The 13343-nt window shown below is 39.5% G+C and overlaps 2 protein-coding genes and 1 long non-coding RNA gene across 4 annotated transcripts in view; 1 reads left to right on the forward strand and 2 right to left on the reverse strand.

The window, feature by feature from the left end:
- CC2D2A (coiled-coil and C2 domain containing 2A) overlaps positions 1-8381 on the forward strand; it is a 53521-nt gene extending 45140 nt beyond the window's left edge. For both annotated transcript variants that reach the window (XM_041459240.1, XM_041459248.1), the window contains 7 exons: positions 466-555; positions 1268-1381; positions 2814-2948; positions 4728-4850; positions 5481-5539; positions 5999-6176; positions 7145-8381. In XM_041459240.1, coding sequence (XP_041315174.1) covers positions 466-555; positions 1268-1381; positions 2814-2948; positions 4728-4850; positions 5481-5539; positions 5999-6176; positions 7145-7333 — 888 coding nt within the window. In that variant the 3' untranslated portion in view covers positions 7334-8381. The remainder of the gene's footprint in view (positions 1-465; positions 556-1267; positions 1382-2813; positions 2949-4727; positions 4851-5480; positions 5540-5998; positions 6177-7144) is intronic.
- On the reverse strand, positions 11-8472 carry LOC121349143. The gene is made up of 4 exons (XR_005954465.1): positions 8343-8472; positions 6565-6772; positions 3182-3271; positions 11-120 (listed from the first exon to the last, which is right to left on the reverse strand). It is a non-coding gene; the product is annotated as an uncharacterized LOC121349143 (long non-coding RNA).
- A 627-nt stretch (positions 8473-9099) lies between these two features.
- The window catches only part of FBXL5 (F-box and leucine rich repeat protein 5), a 34343-nt gene continuing 30099 nt past the window's right edge, over positions 9100-13343 (reverse strand). Inside the window, exon 11 of the mRNA XM_041459261.1 lies at positions 9100-9745. Coding sequence (XP_041315195.1) covers positions 9669-9745 — 77 coding nt within the window. The 3' untranslated portion in view covers positions 9100-9668. The remainder of the gene's footprint in view (positions 9746-13343) is intronic.

A 13343-nucleotide genomic window follows, 5' to 3' on the forward strand; every position in this document is an offset into this window, starting at 1 on the left:
AAGTACTTAGAAAAGATAGTGAAGTCTCTGGGATGCAGATTTCAAGATGTTTGTTTGTTTGCCTTGGCACATGCACATAAGCTTTTGTGTCTCTGCTGTACACCTTTTGCAAAGGAAAAACTACAGATACAAAATAAAATTAGTAATGACTATGAATAACTATGTGTAATACACAGTAAGTCCAACAATAATGATACCGTAAAATAATATTTGTTTTCTCTGGGGAAAAAATAAGTCTGTTAATGAGTATTGCCCTTTAAAAGACAAAGAACTATGTCAAACCTCAGTGGCAGTAAATCATATCAGTCTTCTATACAAATTCTAAAATGAGCTAGCTGCTACTGTACTGAGGTTCCTCAGTGTTTTGTCATTGAGTAGAAACAGCAATATTCTTCAAAACTGGTATAGTAACACTAGAGCATTTTGAATTAAAGGGGTGACCTGCTCTGTTTTGTTTTCTTGCAGGAACTGGTGGCTCGATATGTTGCTTTGATTCCTTTTTTGCCAGATAGTGTGTCATTTGCTGGAATTTGTGATTTATGGAGCACATCAGATGTAAGCAATGTATTAAAAAGATGTTCTTTATCCTCTTGAATGTGATGGAACATCCCAGTGGCCATGTTTTTGGAGGGAGGTTGTACTAGATTAGCTCTTGAAGTCCCTTCAGACCTAAATTATTCTGCGATTCTGTTATTGTGAGGAATATTTTTATTTGAGCTATTTATTTGAAAGAATAAGGACTCAAGTTTGAAAGAAGTTGCTTATTCTGATCTGAGACAAAAATCTTATCCTTGATAGGTTGCAATAATACGTTAGGGTTTCAAACCATCTCCCTTTTTTTCTCAGTTATAAACCAGTCCATAATGTCATAGACATGCACAAGTGAAGGGATGCTGACTGATGGAGACTTTACATCTAGACTTAAAATGGATCATTGTCAGTCCAAGGAACTACAGAAAAGACATTGCATTTAGTGTAAGCAATAATGGGATATTTAGTATTCTGTCCCAAATGCTGTAATTTAGAGAATAACAGCAGACATTGTTTATCATAGATGAAGTTTTTATCATCTCGGAACTTCTCTGAAAAATGGTCTTTCTAAAAAAGACAAAGACCCTGTGTGTTGAAGCAGTGACCAATAAACAGTAAAGATCAGTTGCAAAGATCTGAGAGGACTCCTTGCTTCAGATGTGTTAAGAAACATTATCAAATATTCTAAGTTCTTAACTGCCTAGAAAACTTTTTTTTTTTTTAATACCTCAATTAGCAATTTCTCTATCTCCTGGCGGGAGATGAGGAAGAACACGCCGTGCTCTTGTGTAATTATTTTCTTGGTATGGGGAAAAAAGCCTGGCTTATCATTGGAAATGCCATTCCTGAGGTAAGAGGATTCTTTCATTTGGCCTAAGTATTAACTTTTATTTTGTGAAGTCTTTGGCCCCCAACAATGGATAATTGTTTCTTGCTGGGATGTTTTTCCAGGATATTATCTAAAGATTGGTGCTGGGCACTGATTCTTTTCAGAGAAGTAAATAAAAAATTGAAAGTATTTCTTAGTGTATGTCTGGGGTTTTTTTCCTGGACCTAAATTTCCATGCTTAAACTGGTAGTAGTTGTCATCATCATACAGTACCAAGCATCTGTAACCCTTCATTTGACTTCAGCTTGTATAAATGGTGTATCCAAAACAAATTGATGGAGACAGGCCCTTCACAGCATCTCACAGGATCTAACTGAATTTGTGTGGGATTTGGTACAGGTTCAGAGGTGATAGGAGAGGCCCAGGGGCATGCCAGGGGTTCTTAGCGGTCACACACATGTGCTGATTCTCTGGCTGATGGCAGAGCTTCAGCAATAGTAAAGATAGATTTGTTCAGGCTGGACAAGTGCCTCTCCCTCTGCTCACTGTAATGCAGGCAGGTGAGGTGTGTGCTCTGCCTTGGGCTGCTGGGAGCCACTGAGCCAGCAGCTGGGCTCAGACTGGCCCAGAACTGAAACACTGGGCTTGTGTTGCTGCTTTGGGAGATGCCTTTGTTCTCAGGGAAGCACTCAGATTTCCAACTAACCAATACTGCTCTTTTCAAAAAGGTGGTAACTGTTTATAATGCAAATTTCTACATACATATGAAAGGCTTTTTTGGTAAAAATTTCTGTCTAACCTACTTTCTTAAGCACATTCTGAGATACTGCAGTGGCAGGAACAAGTACCCAGATACATTCCTTCCCCTCAAAATCTGATTGAGATGCTAGTCATTAGCAAAACGTTTGTAAGGAGGGAGTTTACTCCAGGTATTTCAAGATACTTGGAAAATATAAGGGATGACAAGAACACAGGAGAGCAGTTCAGGGATTCCTGATAGAGAATATAAAGAGAGCTGGGAAATTCCTTGCATGCCAGAGAGGGAGGCTGATGGCTGAGACACAGAGTGTGCTGCCTGGATGGGAGTCCTTCAGCTCCGAGGTTGCCCATGGATGAGAGCTGTGGCGGTAGCAAAGCAGGATGTGTTGATACTGAAGTGGCACCTGGTAAGCATTCCTGTATGTGGAATTTCACATTGTTTGTAGTGAGACAAGAGCTTTCAGACTCTATATGTTAAGAATGGCTCGGAGCTCTGCATGTCTGACGTTTCTCTGCCACATTATTATACAAGTGTTGAACTGTAATGAACCTGTAAATTCTTCCAAGCAGTTTGCTCCAAAAAGCACTATCAACCTCAATAGTAAAAATTTAGTATTACAAAGAATAGAAAGCATACTGTCCTTGTAGCCAGTTTTCAAACATCTTTCTCATACTTTTTTTTTTCCCTTCCTAGGGACCAACTGCATATGTATTAACTTTGGAACAAAGTCAGTATGTAATTTGGAATCCCAGTACTGGATGTTTTTATGGGCAGTATGATACTTTCTGCCCCTTACAAAATGTCTACTCTCTGATCAGCTGTGATAATGTAAGTGTGCCCAGTCTTGTCACATTTCTGTACACATGAAAGTTAATAACTTGATTCTCTTTTTTGGCATCATTTGTTTTTATTGTAAACATGTTTAGGCTATCATTTATTAGAAATATTATTAAATCTTAAGTAGGTTTTTAAGCTACTTCAAATAAGAGAGATTTTTTAATTAGCATTTAGGTGGATCAAGAAATTTGTTAATGTAATTTTCATTATTGAGTTTTACTTACATGTTTCCCAGAGTGCATGGGCTTAGATTACAACTGCTTAGGTGAGAAGTAGTCATTCCTCAAAGGTAATAGTTTGCAGGTGAAATGTGGCTGAAAAATGAGAAAAAAAGTATAAAGAGTCACTTGCGTTGCCCATGTGACATTAGGCACAGCCTGAATGGTTCAACATGCACAACACAGAGCTGGCACCTCAGGGCACAAAAACAATACTGATTTTCTGCTTGGCATCAAGTCCTCCCATTTATTTGAAAATAAGCAAGTAATACTGGTGCATGTTCATAATGTATTATTCATTGTGTGGCAGTAAAACCCTCTGAGGCAGCGGGGTGAGAGAGGAGAGACTGTAGAGCTGTGCAGCTCTGGGCAGGTGAAGGAGTGGCCACGGGCTGGGAGCTGAGCCTGTGCTGGGAGGATCAGAAACCCTGGGAAGTGTCCTGCCAGCAGCATTCCCTGACTTGGTTGGAAGCCAGACCTCCCACGTTCTGGGGACACAAACAAGGTCGTGATAACAAGGTAGAAAGATGTGTGAAGGTTTGAAAATGAGAAAATAGAAGGCAAACTAAAAAAAAAAGAACCCTAGGGTTTATTTGAATAGAAACTGGATGTTGAGTGTAAAAGTTTGCTCCTCAGTTTTTTGGAATGCCATGCATTATGAGTTTTGTTTTGTTATTTAATCTCCTGTGTTCTATTCTAAACACAGATCCTAACTTTAGATGAGAATTTGATATTATAAAGTACATTTATTTTAAAAGTGTCACTTCTTTCACTGAAAGCATTTTGGGGAGTGGCAGAGTTGTTTGGTTTGGTGTTTTTGTAAGCAGTTCTAGACCTACAGTTAAGAAAAACGTAACTTAGTTGTTAATTGCTGGCAGAAGCAAGTAAGGACTTGAGCACTGACTTGAACTGCAGAACACAACAACATTCAAGGCACCTAATTCCATCTCAGTGAGACTGAGCAGTCTCAGCCAGGAGAGCCACACCACCTCACATGCAGCTGGGGCAGAACTGGCTGTCCTAGAAGGCTCTACAGAACCTCAGTTACAAAGGATCACACACATTTACATAGTAAGTTGTGGTACATTTTGCAACCTTAGAAATAGTTATTTAAAGGTTGCTAGAACAAGAATCCTACAGTGCCTGCATGCTCCAGACTAGGCACAGAGGCCAAAAGGAATGTCTGTAAAGAAGGGGAGTGCAAGACATGGGTTCCACTTGCTGACAAAATGTGCACAGGAGCTGTGACTTGTGTGTCTGCAGTCTCTGCTTGTATTCTGCAAGGTACACTTAGAAGAGCAGTAGTGTTGGGGTGCAGCAGCTACCAGGCATCACAGCCACAGCAGCACTGGGGTGGGCTTTTGGAGGAATTTAATCAGAATTCAGAAGGAATTGTGCAGCAGTCCACTGGGGTGGAAATGCAGCTCAGAACAGCAGAAAAAATTGCTACAGGAGGCTAACATTATATAGTATTTTATTGCTGTGTAAGTGGAATGTGTTCCATAGGTGTTGATTATATGCTGAAAGCTAAATCAAATTTGCTTTCCTGTAGATTTGGTTTAATATGCAAGAATATGATTCCCCAGGAAGGATATATTTTGATATCAGCAAACCAAAACTTTGGAAGCCTTTCTTTTCAAGAAGTTTGCCATTCCCTGGTCTCCGCAGCATTCAGGTATTGATGGATCTATTGCTAACTCCAAAAGAGGGATTAAGACATCACAGACTTGGTATAAAGAAGCAGATATTAAGTTCTTTGGAATTCTTTGGTTAAGTATATTTATGTAATGGCATTGGTTTTTAAAAAGATTTCCTAGTTATTCCTTTAAAAAATGAAAGCAGGGATACTGAAAAAAGTTGATTTTATACAGAATTAATGTATTTGTCCTCTATCTAAGATCTCAGGGCAACAGTGAAGTAAATGGAATACATCTTTAACATAAACATATCTAAAGTAGTAACTCAGTATTATAAAGAAAAAGTCAACTTTTGTCTCATGGCTAAGAAGGCATTTTTTTCATGCTGTATGAACATCACTAGTAAAAAGCCAGAAATTTCTGTACAGGGATGAAAGGTGTAAACAGTTCAAATTCTCTGGGGGCGGGGGGGGGGGGGAGGGGGGGGGGGAACCCAGAATTACACACAAATACCTAGTTAAATTTTTATCATGTCTCTGTTAAAGAATAGATTATTTTTGCATAAATGTAAACTTCTGTGAGCATCATCAAGGCAGAAACTCCTGAAGTTACATTGTTGTATGTTTAGAAGAGATTGCATGTTTTAATATTTATGTATTTATTACTAGCCTGAAGAACTAACTTATGAGCATTCAGATAAGGCTGCTGCACTGGAACTGCAGAGCAGGTAATGCTACCTCCAGAACAAGTGCCATCAGTGCTAATACTAGAGCATTCCTAGGTATTCATGCCTAGCTCCTAAAAATCTGCTTTCAATGCCAGGAGAATGGCCTAAAAAATCAGAAGCTATTGTTTCAGGGCTTTTTAAAATTCTCTTTTTCAATAGAGATTGCCAGGTAGAAAGAACTAATCAGTCATTGCTCTACCATTTCACAAAGAACAAAATGCTGTGGGGGGATGAGAGGAGAGGGTGTAAAGTAAAAGGGGTTGTAATTCCATGGCTTCCCATGCAGACATTGACAGTTCAGACATTACTACACAGCTCTGCTGGCTTTTCTGCACTTTTAGTGAGCAGTAAGTTTAACTGAGGTCATGTGTGGTTCTCAGAATCTGTACTGGTCTGCCAAGGGAGATCAGTTCAGATGTCCAATACTAGAATTGTAATAATCAGTCTATCTTACTGCAGGATTGAAAAAATATTAAAGGATAAGATTATGGAATGGAGACCAACGCGCCCAACACGTTGGAACAGATACTGCACCTCCACCCTCCGTAACTTTTTGCCGCTGCTGGAACAAAATCAAGGCAAAGATGTAGAAGATGACCATCAGGCAGAGCTGCAAAAACAGCTGGGAGATTACAGGGTACACTTGTGAACATAAATGGCGTGTGCATAGAAGCAGGAAGTTAAATCCCTAGGTTTTAGAATCGCCACTCCATGGTACAGAAGAGTGTCCTAGGCTAGTTCTGTCTTCTACTACCAAAATACACAAGAGATTTTATACCAAAGAGAAACCATTATAATATTAATAGAGTGAAGGAGTGATGATCTGGTTTATTTCATTTGTATGTTGAAGATGAAACAACAATGCACCCAGTTAACTTTAGATTGTTATGCTCAGCAGAAACATGTATTGCTGCACAACAGCCACCACTGCAGTACATCAGCACCAGTGCAGTCTCCCAGCAGCAGCTCTCAGTCAGTAGGAACCTGCTGCTGGTGCTGAGTAGTGCTACACACAGTCTACTTACAGGCACAGGAGCCCACACAACATGCTTTTCTTCAGTTTTTAGTCTTTGCTTCACTCTCTAAAATTGACTGCTGTGTTCACTGCAGCCACTGGTGTGCCTGTGCATTATTCCTCCAGGCTGTTGGAAGGGCCTTTTGCTTTCCACATGGAACATCTGCGACAGTACTGGCAGCTCTGGCCAGCTCCAAAATGAGTTGAGGTTTCGGTTCCTGTTGAGCAGGAGACATTTGCTCAAATCCCAGGCCAGAAGAAGAGTGATTTAAAACCAGCCAAAAGGCAAAAAAGCAGTGAAGTTCTACTATATGTGTTCATTAATATAACTTTATTCTAGTGTATTCTAAAGAAATACACTTTGAACTTAAACCAAATTAAAGCGGAAAAATGGCAGAAGATTTGCCTGGAGTATGTGAAAAAGGGAGGTGTTATCAAAATACAAACATAAGTTCTTCTATTGCATCACCTCAGGCTGGCAATAGAGAAGATAATTTGTTTTACTCAGCATGTAATTTTTTTTAACTATGTATTTATTCAGGCGCCTTCATCTTTTCTTCTTACATGTTTTCTTTTCTTTCTTTTTCCAGGTCTCTGGATTTCCTATTCATATGCCATATTCTGAAGTGAGACCTTTAATAGAAGCTGTACATAGCACAAGAGTTCACACCATTGATGTTTCCAATGTTGAATTTGCTCTGGCTGTGTATGTTCATGCTTATCCCCAAAATGTTCTCTCTGTATGGATTTATGTTGCTTCACTTGTGCGAAATAGGTAGTACAGACCAGTCTGAATACTGCAGGAAATTTGCTTATATAGGTGTAAATATATGATTTCTCTCACTGCTGAACTATTCCAAGTATTTTAACAATCAAATGACAACATGATTTTTAGTAGCTTTATGTGCCCTAAAACCTAATTATTATTATAAAAAATAATTATTAAATGTGCCCTAAACTAATTATTGCTAAGGAAGAGACTGACAGCATAAATTTCCAGTACTAATAGGTGTATATACAGTCTTTTATAGCTTCCTGTGGGACCTTACACTCTTAAAGCATTACACGTCCACATATAAGTGACAGTGCAGAGTAAAATGTTTCCTTGGTATCCCTGTAGCTAGGCAGTTTATCTACAGATGATCTTCCTCTTCAAAAGACACCTGTAAATAAAAAAATTCCTGTACCTTAGTTCCTGAATTTTTAGCTATGAATAAATTTCATATACCTAAGAGCCATCAGTGAAGAGACCATACTTCAATTTTTGAGAGGGTGCGTCATATCCTGCTCTGTATTTTGTCTGTATAATGCCAGCACCATTTAAAGCTGGAAGACATTTTCTTAAGAAGTTAAAGACGAAGGATTTAATAAATATTTTTATTAAACCTTAAGCAGAAGCTCATTCCTTTTATACATGAATTTGATTAAATTACTTAGGAGTATGAAATCCTTGTCTGCAAGTTAGCAAACTTGTGAGTAGATGTTTATCAAAAGAATAGTTAACTAAAAATCAAATTCACTTACTAGTATATAAGTAGTTGTGCTGTTAATACTGATATACATATTCTTTTCCTGCTGTTATCCTGCTAATCAGACTCTTCAACTGAAAATGGCAGTGGGCTGAGCTTAGGAAGGGTCAGTCACCCTTCTACAGGCCCCACTAGAAAGTACATTGTCATCACATGATGCTGTGCTGAACACTGACGGCATCTCCCAAGCTTATTCCATGATGTATCTGCAGCTCATTCCATCCTCAGCTGTGTCTACACTCACCAGTGTTTTTCTTACCTTACTCTTCCGTTTAGCGTGACCAAGATGGTGGCAAAACTTGCAGTTTCCTCCAGTAACCTCTAGCTCTGCCTGCACACTGACTTCCCAGACACCTTTCCCTAGAAACTTGAAAGCTACTAGGTCACCGTGACTGGTGTTCTAAATAAATAGTACTCAAAATAATTTATCCAATTAGTAAAGCAGGTAAAAATTACTAGCTTTGTATTGTTAGTCCTAAAAATTAGGCACAATAGGAAAAAGAAAACAACCTGTTTGCCTTCTACAAAAGCAAACACCTGCCCCTCCTCTGCTGTAGAAAAAAACCAGCCTGCAACTGTGCCAACCATGAGCAGCTGGCCATTGAAGTTTACAACTTGCCATGGGCTACAGTACTCATCCCTCACACAGTGTGCCCTCCCTCATACCACCACACCCACACATCTCTCTTCCTAGCACACATTTCACTAACCACAACACATTATCTGCGCCCTGCCAGTCTCTACTGTTCAGAGAGGAATCTTTTTAACTATCAAACAAGGGGGGAAATGTATTGCTGTCTTTCGCAGAGTTCAGATTAATGAAAACTGACTTCCCTGGAAGCTGTTTCAAAAATGCAACTTAGCAGAGTCATAGGAACCATAAAAACAAACCAAAACCCCCATGCACACTCTACAGCTAACAGCTCTGCAACCATGACAACACCCTCCCACCTGCCCAACCTCTGCAGCTTCTGGCATGGCACTCTAAAAGCACAGATATTCAACCACTGCACACATTTTTTTATTGGTGGGAATGTTTTATTTATGTCTTTCAAGCCCAAATACAAAACCAAATGCAAAAGGAAGTTGGCAATTTCCCTAATTTTGCAATATAAAGAACAACTTCAGGATGAGAGGAAAGGGGAAGAAACCAGGCTCCTAAAGATGTATAATTGTTACCCAAATGCAAACAGTAAAATTCAAATTCTCTGCAGAGGTTTATATTGTACTTACGGATTCAAAATAAAAAAAAAGAAAGTCACCTAACACAAAATAATTCAGTAAAGTACAGTTAAGTGCCAAAATTGGAATAAAGTGGCATTAAAAAAAATCTGAAGATTTTCCCATCTTCCCCAAATTACGTAAAATAAAACCCAACACCCTTCAAGCCAAATGAGGTTGTGAGATTGTTACAACACTGTACAGTACACTCATAATTAAGATTCTGAAGTTGTGGGCAGGGTCAGGCTAGTATAACAAGTCTCACTCCAAGGATTGTTAACACAAGATGCGAGCTGTAAGTAAAGTGCATGAGAGGAAGCCTGCTCAGCTAAATGAAGTAGACCGAAAGATGAGATGTCAGCGGTCATTCGCCAGAGCGGCAGCAGGCCCGAAAACCACACTGCAAATTCTGGCATCCACTGGCGGTTTCAGCATGAGGACCTGCACAAAAACAACAGAACCGTGAAAAGAAGGAAAGGCCACTCATTTAGATTCATAACTCTCAAACTGGTGATTCAGAAAAGTATCATTTTTTACAATGCACTACACTTCATTCAGTACTGTGAAGTCCGAAATGGTGCCGGTACTATCACGGTGTCAAAACCTCACTTGGAACAGGTATTTTTCAAGAATTTTTGCTTCATAGCTTAGTCCTACGAAGATAACACATCCCAGATTACACAGAAGTACCATAAGCAACACTAAATGAGCAACTTTTCACAAGCTGCCACAGCTTCAGAACTGAGTGGTTTTGACAATGTACTTTTAATTCCCATTTTTCAAATTCAAATGATCATTACCAAAGAAACCATAACCTCCAAAACTATGTCTGTGGTAATGGAAACAGCTTTTTAGCCAGGAAGTATTTTTTTTCCTCCATGAACTCTTCATGGTTGGCCAGACTCTCACATACTCTTGACTAGAAATTCAAAAGCTAAAGACACAATCACCTTAGCATCGCTGCAGTCATCAGAAGCCATAAGGCTAAAAATGAGCCATTCAGAAAAACGAATGAGTTGCAAGCACAGAAAGCACAAACCAAGTCTACCCACCTCTACTTACCTTCACTTACTCCTTTAATGTAAAATGTTAAAGTGACCATGAGATAAGAAATTACTGTATTTATTCAAACAGGGTTTTATTTCCTGTAGCCATAAGCCTGCTTTGAGACCCATTTACACTCAGGCTGGCTGAACTCTAGCACCCAACAAACACTGGAAGTGGGTTGCTGAGCCAATTCATAAAAGCTGGTGAAGACCTAACCAGGACAACACAAATTTTCCCCATTTGTTTGAGAAACAAATCAACAAATATTTCAGGTGTTTTTAATGTATATAGAAATTCTAACAAAATCTTTTAATGAACTAGGGCACTATGCCATACCTGGCTTTTTTTACCTCCTTCAACAGTAAAGCCATAATTCAATTAAATTTCCAAGAATCTGGGGCCTTGAAAACAGCTTCCTACTTCATTCCACAGACCAATAAGCAATACTTTATATTGTAAATAAGTTAAGATACATGAGACTAAAAAAAACCTGAAACTGTAATGAAAGATTAGTTAAGTGAACTTTTCATTGGTCAATAAAGTCATTTTCCTTTTCAAATCTTTTTATTCACCTGAACTAAATTTTGATCCTCCACGTCACTTACGAGCTAGTTTGAAAGCTTCTTCGCAAGTCCTTTAGAAAGGAGACTCGGTGCTTCTGAACAGCTGGTTTAGCAGAGCATGTTCTGTGCAGCAGCATTTTCCAAGTCGTAGCTGACCTTCCCCAGCACTGCCACAACTACACAGCACAGTAGTGATTCTGAAGCAACTGTCACATTTCTAGCAAAATGCTTGTTGACAAACCATAAAATCCCAAGGAAGGGAATTCTCATTATAATTCAATATTGTTTTCCATCCTTTTCTTTCTCATTTTGTATTCCTCACGCTCCTAACTGGAACATACCAATTTCTAGGTCTGACCAATGCTCCATCTAACACTACCTTCACCACTGGCGACAGCAAGTGGTGTCTAGGGACAGCATATAAGCCTATCATGCACACCTTTTGTGTTTTTCCAGCAACCCTAACTGTTGCATCAGGGACACTGAAGTCCATTTCCTTCAGTACTTGTTTATGGCTCAGTTGTGCATGCAGCTTATAACCTCTTTTTAAACCTCCTTCTGCAATTCTCCACAGGACCAAGTTCCAAAAGTTCACTACACTGTGCATCTGTGTAAAATTCACCCAGTGCCCCTGAGCTCTAACACTGCAAAACTTGCAGAATTACCACTGCACATTGACCTCATCTACTGCTTTAGCGTTTCTGGAACAGTCATGCCCCCTTTTCAGCCATCTCATTCCCAGATTGAACATGCATCCTTCTGAGTGTTCAGTTCCCTAACTTTTTAGAAGGCCTCTTCTGTATCTTCTGTAACTCCAGTGTATACTCTCCTCAGGATGGGGAGACCAAACCCATCATGCAGTGTTCCACATGTGAATGCCCCAAGGCTTCCAGGACCATGCACAGCACCCTCTATCTTGTTCTCACCACCCTGACGATGGTAACATTGGTGGCTTTTTTGGCTGCTGCTGCAAATAGGAAAGATCTCAGAATTAGCACCAACAGCTCTCTGAAATCATTGTCTCCACACTGCACCTGCCAGCTCTGAATTCTGTTTCATGCAATCACAGTTTGATTTTTCCCAGCCACCCAGACCTTCAACCACACATACAGCTACAGTGAAGCTTCCAGAAATCATCAGCATTATTATCATTACTTAAAGACCACACAGCACCACTCAAAAACGTGGAAATTACTGTGTGCATTTCTTACACCACAAGAAAGACTGATCTCAGCACAGAACTCATGGGAGAACAGGGAGAAAGTTGTCACCTCCCAGGTTCCTCTCCTGAACAATGACCATTAAGCCCTTTCTTGTTAGTTAGCTTTCAGTTTTTAAATTTAAACCACTCTGTCCTGGGTTGACTATATGATGCTTTTATCCCCAATTGTCTTGTTCTAACAGCAACTTAAGATCTGAAAAACTTGGATACTTCTAAGTAAACTGGACCATCTGAAAAGCTTTTATATTCGTTTCCCAATTTATTAGGCACTGACTTACAAATTACATTAAGCATATCACAGTGAAATTTCACCCTTCTTCCCACACTGCATTTCTTGTCCCATGTCTAATCCTCATACCACCACTAACTTTCCTTTATAGCCTGTAATAAAGAATTCTGATAAAATGAAACATTCAGGGTTCAACCACATCTTCTGAAATCTGCCCTCCTAGTACTCTTTCTTAGCATATATGGGCAATTCCCATCATTCTGAGGGTGTTTTATGCTCTTATTATAACAAGGTAGTAAGTATCATTGATGGTTGTTTTAACAGTAAGGCCATCTGAGTTTGAGTTATTTATGGTTTGACATGTCAGTTAATCTCCTCCACCACAAGTCATTTACCTCCTCTATAAAATCCCTAGTGCTTAGTTTGTTCTTTTTTACATTTGGTACAGACAGCAAATTCAAATGCCTTTACTTTTGATAGCCACAGACACCGGGTTTGTTTCCCTGGTTTTATTTATGATCACTGACCTTTGGCTACATCACTTTGGCTTCCTAACCTCTGACTTCCCCAGTCTTTGCTACCGACCTCATTCGGACTAGACTTTGTTTTAGAATTCTCTCAGTTTAAATTCAAATGGCCTCTCTAATCTTGCCAAAAGAATACTGTCTTCTGTTTCCTCTGTGTATGAGGTCTCCAACTCCTCTCACCTCACTGATGCATTAGGTTAAGCAATATGGTAACTGCATATATTCCTTTCATATTGTCCAGTGTGATGGGCATTTCAACCTAACAGTGGAGATGAATCACTTCCACAGAATCACAGCATAGTTTGGGTTGGAAGGGAGCTTTAAAAGTCATCTAGTTCCAACCACCTTGAAATAATCAGGCACATCTTCAACTAGATAAGGTTGCTCAGAAACCCCTTTCAGCCTAACCCCAAATGTGCTCAGGGATGAGTCTTGCACCACCTTTCCGGGC

This window comes from Pyrgilauda ruficollis, unplaced genomic scaffold, assembly GCF_017590135.1.
Source record: "Pyrgilauda ruficollis isolate IOZ18807 unplaced genomic scaffold, ASM1759013v1 scaffold1, whole genome shotgun sequence".
NCBI lineage: Eukaryota > Metazoa > Chordata > Aves > Passeriformes > Passeridae > Pyrgilauda > Pyrgilauda ruficollis.